Source organism: Leptopilina heterotoma, unplaced genomic scaffold, assembly GCF_015476425.1.
Source record: "Leptopilina heterotoma isolate Lh14 unplaced genomic scaffold, ASM1547642v1 Lhet_40, whole genome shotgun sequence".
Classification (NCBI taxonomy): Eukaryota; Metazoa; Arthropoda; class Insecta; order Hymenoptera; family Figitidae; genus Leptopilina; species Leptopilina heterotoma.
The window spans coordinates 1,507,869-1,525,941 of record NW_025111064.1 but is presented as its reverse complement, the minus strand read 5'-3'; the positions used below and the strand labels follow the sequence as shown (position 1 = coordinate 1,525,941).

At 27.9% G+C, this 18,073-nt stretch overlaps 1 protein-coding gene across 2 annotated transcripts; it reads left to right on the top strand.

Annotated features, from left to right (window-relative positions):
- The first annotated feature begins 1,913 nt into the window (after window positions 1-1,913).
- LOC122506257 lies at window positions 1,914-4,563 on the top strand. Of its 2 annotated transcripts, none has more exons than XM_043618350.1 (5): window positions 1,914-2,168; window positions 2,695-2,822; window positions 3,026-3,165; window positions 3,739-3,898; window positions 4,143-4,563. In XM_043618350.1, the coding sequence occupies exons 1-5, from the start codon at window positions 2,128-2,130 to the stop codon at window positions 4,466-4,468; spliced, it is 795 nt and encodes a 264-aa protein (XP_043474285.1). In that variant the 5' UTR covers window positions 1,914-2,127; the 3' UTR covers window positions 4,469-4,563. The 2 variants fall into 2 exon arrangements, with proteins under 2 accessions (XP_043474285.1, XP_043474284.1); XM_043618349.1 differs by having other exon boundaries at window positions 2,894-3,165.
- The last annotated feature ends 13,510 nt before the right edge of the window (window positions 4,564-18,073 follow it).

Sequence of the window (18,073 nt, the reverse complement as noted above, 5' to 3'; positions counted from 1 at the left end):
ACATTATTGTGCCTGCAGGAAACGAAGAATATGTTGTCAGCTCATTGTTACATGAACTGTAAAGTATTCTAAATACGTTTTTGTAAAAATAAAATAAAAATTTGCGATATTTTAAATTAACGAATAAAAATTATTATTTTTTTATAAATAATAAATAAAAAGTAGTTTCAATACATGATAACAATTATGAATATCATAAGAATAATTTTTTAATCACTGAAACCATTTTAATTGAATTTTCAATGCAAATTTAGAATTTTTCATCTGAAAATTTTTATTCTAAAAAAATATCTTTAGGTATCTGAATTTTTATATAAAAATTTTATTTAAGGGTGATTCTCCAAAAAACCTCATTTTGCATGTAATCAAGATTTTCTAAATAATTATAATCATTTGGGAAAATACCAAGTCATATTTCCCTATTTTATCACTTTTTCTAAATGTTCTGCAAGAAAAAGTTGTAAAATTTTATTGTTTAATACATTTTTAAAATATTTTACCACCTCAAAATCGATTTTCTAACCTGTCATCTAAGTGCTTTTCATTTTTTCAATAGGTAAAACAATTATTTAAAACATGAAAATTGGTACTTTATTAATTTTTTCTAAAAGTTATGATATTTAAGAATAATTTTCAAAAATATAAATAAAATATGTCGTGTAGTTTTTTTAAATATAGAAAATGAAATTTGTCATGTAGTACCGCGTCATTCCTCTCACTCGTTGAATATTATCCAATATTTTTGCTGTGGGTAGAGATATTGCTTAATTATTGTGATCAATATTTAAATTAACATCTCTAATATTAATTTCTTAAGTTACTTTTTAAAAAATGTCATTATTTTGCGTTAAAAAAATTTAAATTGAGACATAAGCAGAGATTCACAACCTAAAGCGTCATTCCTCTCACCCCTAATAAAAACAATATTAATATATATAAATTGATCGCAAATTTTTTTCACATAAAGTTATCCCTTATAAACATGATAGGGCATTCTAAGCTGGAGGAAAATTATTTGTCAATTAAATAAAATTAAAAAATGTTGAAATCGTCATTCCTCTCACCCGTGATTCCTCTCACTTTTTTGAATAAAAATTAAAAATTGATATGATTGTCGGTTGTTTACAAACTGCCAGTGAAAAGTGAACCTAAAATGTATGAAAAATAATTTTTGACAATTGTTTAAAGAGATTTTTGATAACTGTAAGTATTTCAAAATCTATAAAATTTATAGATAATATTAATAAATTATAATTTTTAAATAATTTTTTGTAAATAGAAAAATATATATAATAAAAAACGCCGGCGCCAAATTTTAACCTCTTAATTTTTTTGAAAATTTTAATTTAAAATATATAGTTTAAAAGCTAAAAGTTAGCATGATCATGCTATAGAGGTGGTAGATTTTTGAAAGCTCAATATAATTGACTGCATTAATCCATAAATAATAATTTTTTTCTTTTCTGTTTGTAACTCACAAAAAGGAGTATTTCGGGAGAATCACCCTTAAATCATTCATAAATGTTATATTAATATTTTAATATTGCTAAAATATTAAAAAAATTTTATGCAACAATTAATAAAATTTATAAATTAATTTAATTTAAATAGTTTCATAAAATTGATTTTATTTATTTAAAGGTTTTTCTGTCTTCATAATTATTTTATTCCTTTCCAAGAAGAATAATTTTTTTAAATTATTACCATTATTATTGATTTATTTCGAATTTATATATCTGTAATGAATTAAATTATGCTATTTTAAATAAGCCTGCGCCAGTTTGACAAATTAGCGCTTGCTCATTATTGCGCGCAGAAAGTGCGCAAGCGTCAATAAGCACTTATGATTTTAAGACTAGATGGTTGGTATGATTGTCGTTGCCTCGTGGCCTTTATCTTTCGTGAGGGAATCGGCGTGCTCACATGTGTATCGTGCACTTGAAATATCAAAAAATCGGTAATCAAAATGGAGAATAAGGATTATTTAATCATACTATTTAACGATGGACCTCAAATCGTCTGCCGAGAGTGGATGACGCCTTCGAAAAAACACATTCTATATCCTACGTGTAAATCCATGTATGCGTATTATAACACAGTGAGAACGAAAAAGATGCCGGAATCTACATGGACGAAAGAAGCCATCTTGGAAGAAATTGCAGAAGCCGGTAAGTTTACATACATTTCAATAAAAATATCATGAGAAATGGTAAGACTATACATAATTGTTAATTTTTGTACTTTGAATTAGACAGTGTAAGTTTTAAAAAAAATGTTTGTTCGTAAATTTCTATCTATTAGTAAAATTCGAAGTTTTTGTTTTCACTGAGAAACACGTGCATTGTGTTAAGTAATAACAATGATGAAATTCATGATATAATCTCAAAACAAATATTATTATTTACAATACTGCCGAAGTAAACAATTCATTAACGAAATTTTGTTTACAATTATATAATATTTTAAGTTAAGATATAGGTTTATTTATTTTCGTTCACACTGTAGGTTTTAAGTATAGTAATTCCAAGCGCAAATTCAGAATATAATTTTAATTAATATACTGCTGTATTTTTAATGTTTAGAACATTTTTAAACCACAAGAACAATTACATTTACATGTCCTTCTTTAAAAGTTAAAAAAACATTAACTCTTTTTCCAAAACCACCTCTTGGATTAACTGACAATGAAAATAGTGCAAAAGTAGTTCAGTCGCCTTCCACAAAATCTTCCACAAAATCAAAAGCAAATGATTACTCTCCAAAGAAAAACAATGTTTCCGAGAACAGTCCAAAGCGAGCAAAAACTACTTCTTGGTCTGATGGTAAGCAAAATTGTTTAAAATCCAATATATACATTTTTCATTTTTTCATTTCATTCTTTTTTATTTCATAGTTCAAGCATTTCGAGAAAATATCGCTAAGTCTTTAAGTGACATAAAATTCATGTTAAACATTCAAAACGAAAAAATTGATAAACTTCATGAAAAGCATTCAGAAAGTGCCATTTTCAATGAACGATTTTTAGAGTGTCAATCAGAAGTAATTCAAAAACATGTGAAAAAGGATCGGTCAAGTCAGTTTCACTCACAATTTCCAGTCGCAACATTAGACAATTTACAAAAAATCGAAGACAAACTTACATTACCAGAATACAGAAATGATATGGTGAGTTTTATTCTCTAATCTATTTCGCTCATTCGTAATAACTCTTTCAAGTTCAGGTTTTTTTAAATTAATTTTATTATTATCTAGAATAATATTTGTTTTCAAAGTGTATGTCTCGTTTTTTAACATTAATAATTCTTTATTATTTTTTATAAACAAAAACACGTTTAATTTTTTATTATTAAAATTTTAAAAATTGGTATGTGGCTTTTTGATAATTAAAATGTCACTTTAAAAAAATATTTTAAATAGTTAATTATATTAAACTATAAAAAATTTACATTTTTTACGACGTTAAAACTTGTCATTAATAAAAATTTAAATAATTATATTTTCTATTACGTTAAATTATCAATATAAATTATATTTATTTCATCAAAAATTATTGATGAGTCTTTCTTAATCTTTCTGATTATAATTTCATTTCAGTTTTACGGGTAAATCTATTGTTTTTGTTTTTTTTGAAATTATCAAAACTTTTTTTTGTCTAGGTAATTGTTCTTAAATATTAAAAAAAATTTATTGCCACTTGTTATCTTCTCAGTATTTTGACCAATAATTTTTATTGTTTAGATTTCTTTCTTCGGTGGTTTTGGAGGGATACATGTGAAGGAAACTACGTATACAGTCATGAAATATGCTTTTACCAACGCAATTGGAAGTTTATTTGATTGGTTGGGACTAAAAAATAAATTAAAGTTCTCAGATCTACATTTAACTACAGTAATAATGGGTAAGCAATAATTCATTACACATAATTATTCATACTTTATATAAGTCAATACATACGTTTTTTATATCTTTATCTTTTATATATTAAAGAAGAGGAAAACGATAATAATTATTTTTAATCTTAATGAAAATTAAATAAACTTGGATCAAAATATGACTTTCTGATTAAAAATTTATCTATCAATTATTTTTGTAATAAAAATTTTAATTAAATTTGTTTACAACATTTTTATTAAACCTTATAGAAACCGTTCGCCAATCATGTCGAGTCAAAGAAATTGAGGTGATAGAAGCTATCAAAGATTGGCTTCGCCACGCACCTGCTAGACACCTTCGAGAGTCAGAAAACAATAAGCCTGATGAGGACGGTGAGCATGATGGCGAAAATCTTTATGCATCAGACCAAGAGCGACTTTCTATTAATTTGAGCGACACTGAAGGAGAAAGTGATGATCCCTATATGGATACCGAAATAAACTTTCAAAATTCAATGCATATCTCAGATTCATCTAATCATGGCACAAATTCTCCGACTATTGAGATTCAATCCGATAAACCTGTCGAGAATTAACTATACTATAAGTGTAAAACACTTGTTTCAATTTCAGAGTGATAAAAAAATTCTTTCAAACATTTTTTAATTAATCGTTAGACAGATTCAAGAGTTCAGACTAAAATAATTTTAAAAATGTTATTTAATTATATTTTTAATTGAAAGTTTATCTACAATAACATAATGTTAATGTGTTTTAAAGGTGTAAATACTACAACTAAGTTTTCTTAGAGATACTAGATGATATATAAATAACTTTTTTTGAGATGTAAAAATATAAATGCTTTTTTATTTAAAAGAGAATTTAATAATAAAATATTATTATGACTATAATTGTGTATTTAATCATTTTGTTTGCTTGGAAAATTTATAAAGCTTAATTTCATTTCGAAATTTCCAGCTAAATTTTATTATATTCCATGTGGGATATCCCACAGATATCCCGCGTAGGGTATCTCGTATACGAAATCCTGGGAGACAAATCTCGCATAAGATATCCCTGGGATATCCAGTGCGGGTTACCTTCGAGACGGAAATTTGGATATCCAAGGGATATCCCAGGGAGTTGATATTCGGGGAAGTGTCCATTCGGGAAAATAGATTCGGGGGAATGTACGGTAATCATTGTTTTTAACGGTTTTTGAGCCGGTGGCCGACTACTGTCTGGTTTACCCTATAAAAAAAATATATGTAATCCTACCCGTGCAGAAATTGCCCGCCCGGGCCCTGACCCCGCATGAAACAGGGAACCCGACCGGGCCCCGGTCTGGGAGCTCGTCAAATCGGGGGCAAATCGGGCTGTCGCCATGGCCCCGGTCGGTTTTATTGTTTCACCCCGACTTAGGGAAGCCCGGTCTGGCCCCGGCCAGGCCCCTGCCAAAATTTCTACACGGGTATATGTAATCCTACTACAGGTTCAGAAAACAGGAAATTTAATAAAAAAATTAGGAAAACTAAAATTATTCTAGGAAATCAAAGAATTTTACCAAAAATACTGGAATAAGTATTAACTTCTTAGAATTGAAAAAAAAGTTTTAATTTTTTGTGTTTAGCAAACTTTGAAAATATTAAAACATTTAATTATTTTTTAATTTTCCATGTTCTGCTTATTCCCACATAACAAAAGGATATCCCTGGGATATTCCTGGGATATCCCACGGGATGTCGGGATATCTTGGAGATATCCCTAGGATATCACGATTACCGTACATTCCCCCGAATCTATTTCCCCGAATGGACACTTCCCCGAATATCAACTTTACCGAAAATTTTTTCCCCGAATACTGTTTTACCGAATGCATTTTCCCCGAATCCTTTTCCCCGAACATCGTTTTTCCCGAATTTAATATTTTTTGAAAATATATGTTTTCGTTAACTATCTATTGTTTTTTTGAAGTCACCCTAGCAACCGTAGTAAATAAATACAGTTGCATAACTTAGAGGTTTAGTTTAATGTTTTCACATTTTTGACTCCAAAATTTTGTTCTAAATTGTAAGTGAATATGGCAAAGGTTGCAAATAATAAACTTCTTCTTGGAGGCTACATTTATGTAACATCGAAGACAATAAAAGGACGTAAATATTGGGATTGCGTGAAGGTACGTGATAAGGTATGCACTGCACGGGCAATCACTTCTGTACCTCGACCAGGAGAAGAAATTATTGTGTCTGCTGGTTTTTGGATGGAACATTTAAAGTAAATATTTTATAATACTTTTACATAATTTATTTGTATTTTTTTTATTTATTATTAATTTCTGAAAAACTTGTTTTATTACGTAGGTTTGTCCGAGCCTTTTCACCCAAGTTTTTACCATCCTGGGAACTGGCAAGAGAAATACTCGAGGGGAAAAAGACATTGTTGCTGTGCCATTAGTTTATGCTCTTTTGTATTCGAAAGAAACCGCACAATATACTCAAGTTTTGCGCGCGATACAGTCTACAGCATTAGATTACAGAATAGATAATTTCAAACCGACAAAAATTATGAGTGACTTTGAAAAAGGGATTTTAAACGCATGCTCCGAAGTCTTTCTAAATGTTCAAATTTCCTGTTGCTTCTTTCACCTTGGGCAGTCGTTGTACCGCAAAGTTCAAGAGACAGGTTTGCAAGTATAGTATAATGATCCACTTGATCGGCAATTAAAAGAGCAAACCCACATGATTTTAGCTCTAGCTTTCGTCCCTTGTGATGAAGTCGCGCAGACCTATAATATTCTTAAAAAACTTTTCATGTCATGTTTTTATATTTCTTTACACTAATTTCATACTACAATTATTTACATACAATCAATGTTTTGAATATTTACACCAAATAAATATATATTTGTTTATCAGAATATTTAATTATCATTTTAAATACTTTACTTTCTTTTTTTATTTTCGGGATGTTGTCTGTTCGGTAAAATGGGATTCGGGGAAAAACTTTTCGGTAAAGTTGACATTCGGGGAAAAGTCCATTCGGTAAAAAAGATGTTCGGGGAAATAGATTCGGGGGAATGGAAAAAATGTCGAGACTTCAAGACGAGACTTTTTCGAGACAAGACTCTTTGATGGTCTTGACATTTCAAGACGAGACGAGATTGAAAAAAATCTCGTCTTGTCTCGTCTTGCGGCAACACTAATAAATATATAAAAAATTAAAAACTTTTACTTCAGTAGGACCAGTAAGCAGTCCAAAAAGAGAAGAAAAACCTCTACTTCAGAAAAATGAGTTTCCAGTTAAAAGTATACTTATATTAAATTTTATACATTTTTAATTTTTATAAAATGAAATTGTTAGTTAAAAACTAAGATTACATATTTATTAATAGATTAATAAAGGCTAAATGAGCCTTTAATAAAAAGGAAATTACAAAGGTATCTCATAATATTGAGTTATTGTGGTAATCACGTGAATTTTTAACTTTAAATAATAATTGATATACAAATGTATTTTTTTATAATTTTTTATTCACATTATTAATAGTTCTTCTAATTATTTCATGATAGATAAAACTGCATTGAAATTATTGCAAGTGAAATTGGACTTAAAGAGACAGGATCTAGAATTGAGAAAAGAAGAATTTGATTTTAAGAAGAAGAAACATGAAGAAAATTCAAGACACTTTAAAGACATAGTTACTTATCTTAAAATTATTGCAGAAAAAGAATAATTCTTTATAATTTATTTTCTTAATGTTTTTTTAGTCTACTTAATTCTGTTTATCAAATAATTTTATTCTCTTGAAAAATGAAAAATTTCATTTTTTAGTTTATTAAAAGTTAATAAATTATTTCAATACTCTACAATGGTATATTTCATTATTAGTAAAGATATTAAATATTATTAATATATTAAATATTGAATTTAATATACATTTCTAATTTTGTTTTTTATTACATTCGAACTTTGTTTCTCTTTCTCTTTAATTCATCGTTTGTTCTTTATCTGCTATTAAACCTTTTAGAATAAATTTTTATTTGCAGAAAGTGTAAATTGGTCATTATTACTTCGCATGTGATCTGAATAAAATTAAAGAATAATAATATGTTTGAAAAAGTATAAATATGAATAAATTTTGTTATCTAATTTTTAAATTAAAAGTTAAAATTCTTATGTGACCTTCTTCACATCATAACTAAACACATCGAAGTTTCCTATTGCAAAAAATGAATTCATTTATTATTTGACTTATTAAAGTGTTAGTCTTTTAATCAAAGTTGAAACGAATTTACAACGAGCTATATTTTTTCGTTTCATGAGTAATAATAGAGAGTTTGCTACAAATGTAAAAATTAAAGCAGGAAAAGGTAGACAAGTTGCGAATGTAAGCATCATCAATATATATTAAATTAAACAATATTAACCTATATTTATCCTGTAAGTAAAATTATCAATTTATTATTTATTTATAAATATTAAACAAAAAATTTCTACTTATTATAGAAAAATTTATGGCAAATTTTAACCTCAATCGCTTGAATCAAGAGAAGAATGGAATTTTTAATACCGCGGAATCGTGGGAGAAAGTAAATATAATATTCAGTTCACTATAATTAATAAAAATAAATAAATAAATTTAAAACAAATAAATGGTATTTCATAAAAATAATAATAATAAATAATAATAATAATAATAAAAATAATAATAAATATATATATATATATATATAAATAAATGTATAAATAGTAACAATAAATGAAATAATTTAGATTAAAAAATTTTAACAGGTTTTATATTTTAATTACATTTACCTACAGATATGGAAGGAATGGAAAGCCGATGTGAAAAATAAATGCAGTTTAGAAAAAAAAAAAATTTGCATTCAACTGGAGGAGGATCTCCATCAGAAGTCTCTTTCTTGTATTTAGATGATGAATAGATTAAAATTCTAGAAAAAAGTAATGAAGACTTGATACTTCCACCTCCAGAAAATTGGGGAAAAAAGCCATAGAGCCCTTAAACAATTCTTCAAACAATTCTGCTTCTGGTTCCAAAATTCGAAAAGAATCTGTTAACTCTTCGACTGGCTCAAACCTTGCTTCCACTTCTGGTACAAAAATGAAAAATGCTAAAGTGAAAAGCAATCTGAAAGTATCGAATGCTTCTGATTTGGAATCAGACGGTAAATTAATCTATCCTCGTACACATAATTTGTATTATTATTAATTAATACAAAACATAATTATTTATTTACGTATTTATTCAATTACCTTCATATTTAATAATTTATTTATTTCTAAATTAGATTTGATTATTATTATTGAAGATGGAGAATCAGAAATTCGCCCACTACCTACACTTGATGATGAGAAAAATGACATTGATATTTTAGAGAAAAAACGATCATGTAAGAAATATGAATTTCAAATTAATCAATACTAGCAATTTTAAAAATAATAGAATTTGAAAACTTTCTAATTAAAATTTTTGTTAAAAACACTAAAAAAATTCAGTTTTGGAGAAATTACAATAAATAATTGCAGAAATTCAACTATTTAAAAAAAATAAATAAAATTCTTCTTATAAAATTCCACTATGTACAAAATTTGAAAAAAAAAATTTTGTAAAAATCCCAATTATCTTTATAAGTAACAAAATTCTTCTCCAAATTTTAATTATTTTCCTAAAAGTCAAAAAAATTCTTGTCCTAATACAGTACCGTCCGAAATTGTCAGTCCACCCATTTTTAAAGGAATGAAAAAAATTTTTTAACATAAAATTCATGAAAACTAAAATTTTTTTTGGTTTATATTTTGAAAGACGATAAAATTTTAAAAAAAATAAGACCTTACAGAAGTCATTATTGGCCAAAATTTGTAGAAGATATTCTTAAAAATCCAATTAAAAAAATCGACAAAAAAAATATCTCTTAAAAGAACACATTCAGGAGAATTTTCTGTACAAATTCCAAAGTAGTATCTCCAAAATAAGACCAAAAAATTTTTTTTTGAAAATTAAAAAAATTTTTTTTGGGGTTTTTTTCGGGCAAAATTTTTTGAATTTTTTTTTTTAAATTCCTCTTATTAATTTATAAAACACATATAAATTTCATTAAAATCGATCCAGTGGTTTTCGAGAAAAAACAAATTTTTGATTTTTCTTTCCCCCTCCATAACTCTTACAAAAATACATTTTTTGAAAAAATATTTGGTGAAAAATTTTATCTTAATGTTGCCAACATGTAACAAGAATTTCAAATTTTTTTGAGCGGGGGCAGATTTTGCATGCTTACTCCGCTAGGCCCTTTGATGATAATAGAATTCCTTCAAAGAATTTTATTATTTAGGAAAATAACTGAATTCTCACAAAGAATTTTATTAAAATTTTTTAAAATCCTAATTAAATTCTTTTAAAGAATTTCTTTGAATTTTTTTTAAACTAATAGAGTTTCTTTAATAATTTGAATTGAAAATTTTAAAAGCATTTGAATGTTATGAAGAAGAATTTTATTAAAAGTGAATTAAAAATAATTGAATTCTTGCGTAGAATTTTACTAATATTTATAAAAATTGTTTCGAAGAATTTATTAAAATTTTTGGACATAATTGAAATTTATGGAAATATTAGTAAATATTTGAATTCATCTGAGGAATTTAATTAAAATTATTTTAAAAATCATTGGATTTTTGTAAAGATTTCACTATTAAAAAAAATAATTGAATATTGTTTAGAAAGATTTTACTATTTATAAAATATAATTAAAATGTTTCACGAGAATTTTTAAAAACTTTGAGAAATAATTAAATTGTTATGAAGAATTTTATAGAAATATTTTAAAATAATGAAAGTTTTTCGAGAAATTCAATTAAAGTTGTTTCGAAAATAATGGAATTTCTTTAAAGAATTTTATTAAAATTATATGTATATTCAAAATCATTGAATTCATAATAAGGATTTTATAACTTTTTTGAAAATAATTAAATTACAAAAAGTTGTAACATTTATTTTAAACAATAGAATAAACATTGACTGTTTTTAAAAAAAACAGTTATGTAACAAACTATACATTTCATTAACATTTAGTAAATAATTTTTAACAACACTTCGTTTTTTTATGTTTTTGGGGTCGTTGATTACGAATCTTAAGTCAGATTTAAAAAATTCAAAATAATAGATCTCATATGGCCGACAAATTTTTAAACAAATTTCAAATTTTTTTTAAATTTTATCAAAATTGCTTCCAAATTGTTACTTGGGGATTTTTGGGGTCACTGATTACGAATCCGATGTCAGTTTTTCAAAATTCAAAATGGCGGATCCAATATGGCGGACAAGATTTCAAAAAATTGCTTGAATTTGCGTCCATATTGTTACTTGGGGGTTTTTGGGGTCGCTGATTGTAAATCAGAAGTCAGATTTTAAAAATTTTCAAAATTAAAAATGGCAGACCAATATGGAGGACAAGATTTCAAAAAATTGCGTAAATTTGCTTCAATTTTGTTATCCGGGGGTTTTCGGGGTCGGTGATTACGAATCTGATGTTAGTTTTTCAAAATTCAAAATGGCGGATCCAATATGGCAAATGAGATTTAAAAAAATTGCTTGAATTTGCTTCAAAACTGCTACTCGGAGGTTTTTGGAGTCTCTGATTACGAATCTGATGTCAGTTTAAGTTTTATTGATAAAATAGTAGAAACAAAATAATACATGCTCAATTTTGTAGAAAATATGTTTTTAAATCCACAAAAAATTGCCAAATGAAAAGATTAATTTTCATAATTTTTAATAAAACTCTTTATTTGTACCATTGTTATTCTATTCTGGTGTATCGAAATTCATTTTTATAATTTTATAACTAATTTCAGATCATATTTTTATTCTAAATTTTTTGTACAATTTATTTTTTATATAAAAATTAGGATCTGAAATTAATAATAAAATAAAAAGTTTATTTTTTGTAACAAACTAGTAATAAAATTCGAATCTAAAATTCTCTCCGTACTCAACGACCTCAAAAACTTTTGTATTTAATCCGCCATTTAGATTTTTAAAAACTGAAATTATATTCGTAATCAGTGACCCTTAAAACCCCCAAGTAACAATATTGACGCAAAATCAAGCAATTTTTTTAAATCTTGTCCGCCATATTGGATCCGCCATTTTGAATTTTGAAAAACTGACATCTGATTCGTAATCAGCGACCCCGAAAACCCCCGAGTATCAATATTGAAGCAAATTCAAGCAATTTTTTGAAATCTTGTCCGCCATACTGGATCCGCCATTTTGATTTTTGAAAATTTTTTTAATCTGACTTCTGATTTGCAATCAGCGACCCCGAAAAGTGCGAAGTAACAACATTGAAGCAAATTCAAGCAATTTTTTAAAATCTTGTCCGCCATACTGGATCAGCCATTTTGAATTTTGAAAAACTGACATTGGATTCGTAATCAGCGATCCCAAATTCCCCCGAGTAGCAATATTGAAGCAAATTCAAGCATTTTTTAAAAAACTTGTCTGCCATATTGGATCGGCCATTTTGATTTTTGAAAATTTTTTCAATCTGAGTTCTGATTCGCAATCAGCGACCTCGAAAAGTGTCAAGTAACAACATTGACGCAAATTCAAGCAATTTTTTTAAATCTTGTCCGCCATATTGGATCCGCCATTTTGAATTTTGAAAAACTGACATCGGATTCGTAATCAGCGACCTCGAAAATCCCCGAGTAACAATATTGAAGCAAATTCAAGCAATTTTTTGAAATCTTGTCCGCCATACTGGATCCGCTATTTTTATTTTAAGAAATTTTTTTAATCTGACTTCTGAATCGCAATCAGCGACCCCGAAAAGTGCCAAGTAACAACATTGACGCAAATTCAAGCAATTTTTTAAAATCTTATCCGTCATATTGGATCCGCCATTTAGAATTTTGAAAAACTGACATCGGATTCGTAATTAGCGACCCCAAAAACCCCCGAGTAGCAATATTGAAGCAAATTCAAGCATTTTTTAAAAATCTTGTCCGCCATATTGAATCCGCCATTTTGAATTTTTTAAAACTGACATCGGATTCGTAATCAGCGACCCCGAAAACCCCCGAGTACCAATTTGGAAGCAAATCCAACCGCTGGATTCCCCGGGGGCACGAAAGGGTTAAGTGAATTTTTTAAATTTTGATTATGAAATTATTTTAAAAATTTATATTTGAAGATTAAAAATATTTGTAATTTGCATAACAATAATAAATTGAATATCACGTTCCGCACGTAATATATTGATAAATAATAATGAATATAAAAAATAAGTAATTAATTTGAATTAATTTATTACAATATATTTTGTGAATAAAATTGTTTTTATTTCAATAGATTCTTTGAAAAGAAAGGCTTTAATAGATGACGATATGACGAAATACCAACGCTGCAAAATAAAATTATTGAACGACAACCTTCTACAAAAAGAGTTTTTTGAGCATGTAAAAAACACTAATATGCGTACCATTGAAATTTTAACTAAGGTTTCTAAAGTTCTTGTTGAATAGAAAAAAAAAGAAAACTAATCTAAAAAATATTAGTACTTGCGTATATAATGTTGTATTAACTTTGTACAATTTTCATTTATTAAAATTTGACAAATAAAACAAGTAAAATTAAAAACCAAGTAATTTTAATAACTAAATTATATTTTAATATACCTACTAATAATATTATTCACAACAAATTGTAAATCCAGATGTTCATTAAATTTTCTTCCTCTTTACAATTAGCAAAATAATTTTCTTCCTCGTGGAGGAAGCATTAATATTGAAAGAACTATTTATTAATTCATTCATTCTTGATGCAAAGATGCTGATTTTATGACAAAGTAAAATAATTCAGAATAAAAAAATTTAGTGATTTAATTGTGATTAATTCTACTTATATCTAATGAAATATTTATACTTTTACATAGACAAATCGATTGCACTGGGGCAAGGATAGTTAAGAGAATCCGATTGCTAAAAATTTTATAGAAAATCAGTAAATTTAAAAAAATTCAAAATGGCGGATCTAATATGGCGGACGAAAAATTAAAAAAATGATTGTATTCTCTTGAAACTTGACACTCGGGGGGTTTTTGGGATCGCTGATCACGAATAAAACCTTATATTTCGAAAATTCAAAATGGCGGATCCAATATGGCGGACTTATTTTTAAAAATCATACAAATTCTCATGAAACTTCTTACTCGGGGGTTTTTGGGGTCGCTGATGACGAATATGACCTTATTTTTAAAAAATTCAAAATGGCGGATCCAATATGGTGGACGACAAATTTAAAAAATGATTGTATTCTCTTGAAACTTGCCACTCGGGGCTTTTTGGGGTCGCTGATGACGAATTTGATCTCATTTTTAAAAAAATTCAAAACGGCAGATCCAAAATGGCGTACGAAAAGCTTTTAAAAGGATTGTATTCTTACCGCGTGAACCGCTCTGAACAATCTATTACCATTTCTGTATACATTGACCCTTATATCAGGACTGTGACTTGAGCAATTGGACCCGAGCTTATTGCTAATTGTGAGACAATATTTAAACATGTCAAATTCGCGTGATTGTGCATATTGCAATGCTGCAGTTAAGGGAGATGCTTTTTGCTGCCCGTGTGGTGTATTTTATCATCCGGGGTGCGTTGGTCTTGCAGTTAGTAAAAGTACTGGAAGGAGAAGGTGTTGCTCCATTAAGCCGTCATCCAGATCATGTTCGCCAAGTACCTCTAGCAATATTACAATTGATCAAATCAGAAATATGCTAAGTGAACATTATGCAAGGGCTAAAGAAGATTCTGAGAAATTTATTGGCAACAAGCTAGGTGTTGTTGAGGGTCAAATTTCAGAATTAACAACTACTGTTTCTGTTTTTGCGACAAGACTAGATGGCGCTTTTGAGAGGATTGATAATCTTGAAACTAGAGTTCAGGAACTTCAAGAAAATAATAATGAAAGAATGCAAAATAATTCTGCAACAATCTCTGTGAACTCTATGTCTACCAAATGCTTGTCTGAAATTACAGATAGATTGAATAGGAGTCAAAATCTAATAATGTTTGGTTGTCCGGAATCAACAAATAATGGTGAGCCTCAAAATTCGATAAATAAATTAGATCTTGATAAAGTTAACGAACTCCTTAAAAACTATTATGAATTGCATGATTCGAGTAATATTAATATTTTCCGTCTTGGTAAACGACAGCAAAATCCTGCCCCTCCACGTCCTATTCGAATAACCTTCGACAAGGATGTTATAATGTGGGAAACGCTACGTTCCTATTGGAAGAAAAGGAAGGAGAATGTGACATCGGACGATTCCCCGATCTCGCTTGTCAAAGACCTAACACCCATGCAAAGAGCCCAACAGAAAGAGAAGCACGTGGAGCTGAGAGAACGACTGGAAAGAGGGGAGACAGATTTGATTGTCAGAGAGAGGAAGGGAGAGTTCATGATAGTGAAGAAGAGACAGCCGAGGAATACTCATTCGTCAGCTTAGAATCAACGCAGCAGGGACATACACAGAATGGTGTGTTTAATCGCACACATATAGCTGATTTGGATTTGTTAAACGACATTACTATATATTATCAAAATGTTCGGGGTATCAACACTAAACTTAATATTATTAAATCCTGTCTTGATGTCTCTGATTATGATATTATTATATTTACTGAAACTTGGCTTAGTTCGGACATACGGGACTGTGAAGTGTTGGACCTTGATGTTTTCAATGTTTATCGAGATGATAGGAGTGGCAGAAGAGGAGGAGGAGTTTTGATTGGGGTAAAATCAAGATTCGATTCATCTAATTTTGATATAAAAGATATTGTTTCTTTTGCTCCTAAATTCAATATTGTCGCGATTAAGTTAAAGATAGATGGTCCTATGATTGTTATTTTTTCTATTTATATTCCACCAGACTCAACTATTGAGGAACTTGAAGAATTTTTTGATGCTTTGTCTGCGTCATCCATATGTACGGGGAATAAATTTTTATTTATTGGGGACTTCAACATTCCAAAATTAAAAGATTACATTGAAATTAAAATTTCTGATCGCAAGTCTCATATCTTGCATAATTTTATGATATTAAACAATCTATGTCAATATAATGATATTTTGAATATTAATGACAGATATTTGGATTTAGTTTTGGCATCATTTTCATGTGAAGTCCTGGATAATGAACTCCCTTTGTTGCCTGTAGATAGATATCATCCGCCCCTTATTGTTAAGTTTGAAAGTTGTTTAATACTTATCTGATGCTATTGACAAATGTCAAAAAAGATTTTTGAAATTCATGCACTTCAAGAAATATGGTACTTTTTTACCCCAGGGGTCTGACTACTTACAGTTATGCTCGAGATTTAATGAGTTGTCGTTAGAAAATAGAAGAACTATTGATGATATAATGTTTCTTTTTAAAATTATTAGGGGACTTATTGTAAGTCCTTATTTACTGTCCGAGATACCTATATCAGTTCCTCAGTTTTACTCTAGAGAACAGCGACCATTTTATACAACGCGAAATAGTAGAACACCAATCTCGACGATTTGTAACACCTACAATATAGTTCACTCTAATTGTAGCACTGAATTTGATATTTTTGACCAGTCAATATCTTCCTTTCTATTAAGCCTAATTGGTTTTTTCAAAGAGAGTCAAATGCACTAAATATCATTATAAAACTATGCATTTATGTCTACTCCTCTCTGAATATATTATACTTATATATTTATATTGTTAAAAATTATGTTTTACATTAGTTGTACTGCGATAATCCTGTAATTGGTCTTTAAGACTGTTGGATTTGATCAATAAAATAAATAAATAAATAAATAAATATTTTTTCTGCCTTTTTTATTTTTTAAACATTATTTAGAATTTTTTAATCTATTCTTACTTTAATTATTTTTTTTCATGTGATTCTGTAAAACACTGTTTGCAAAAATATTAATTGCATTGCTGACATAATAAATACGTTCCAAATTTTCGTCAAATTATATACCTATATTTTTATAATTATGAATTAATTTTGATTTTTATATAATAAATAATTTCGAAATTTAATTAAATTAGGTACTTTTAATAAGTAATATATTATCATAATTAATGTATTCAATATAGTATGTATTTAAAATCTACTCTTTAAAAATTCCCGCAAATTATTTATATTCCAATATTAATAATTATGAACTAATTAAATAATCAAGAAATTAAATTTGATTAGTTTTTAAAAAATAATAAATTAATGTAATGGATATAGATAGTACATTGTATTTTCAAAATTCACTGATATGAAATTTCTTGCCAAATTACACTACCGGTCAAAATTGAGAGACCACCCATTTTCAGGTGATTAAAAAACATTTTAAAACATAAAATATATGGTATCTAAAAATTTTTTCTTTTTATATCTTGAAAGATAATATAATTTTGAAAAGAACAAGATCTTTTAGAAGTCATTTCGCCAATATTTTATTTAGATATTTTAAAAAAATTTAAATGAATTATTGGCCAAATGACTTCTAAAATATCTTGTTCTTTCCAAAATTTTATCAACTTTCAGTAAATAAACAAAAAAATTTTAGTTTAAATAAATTTGATGTTTTAATACGTTTTTCATTCGTCAGAAAATGGGTGGTCTCTCAATTTTGACCGGTAGTGTAGTTCAAATTCTACCGATATTAGATCCGCCATTTTGAATTTTTGAGAAAATGAGGTCAAATTCATCATCAGCGACCCTAAAAACCCCCGAGTGACAAGTTTCAAGAGAATACAATCATTTTTTAAATTTGTCGTCCGCTATATTGGAACCGCCATTTTGAATTTTTTAAATGAAAAGTTATATTCGTAATCAGCGAACCCAAAAACCCCCGAGTAAGAAGTTTCATGAGAATTTGTATGATTTTTAAAAATAAGTCCGCCATGGACTTGATCCATATTGGATCCGCCATTTTAAATTTTTGAAATATAAGGTTTTATTCGTAATCAGCGACCCCAAAAACCCCCGAGTGACAAGTTTCAAGAGAATACAATCATTTTTTAAATTTGTCGTCCACCATATTGGATCCGCCATTTTGAATTTTTTTAAAATAAGGTCATATTCGTCATCAGCGACCCTAAAAACCCCCGAGTGACAAGTTTTAAGCAAAGTTAACTGTTTTT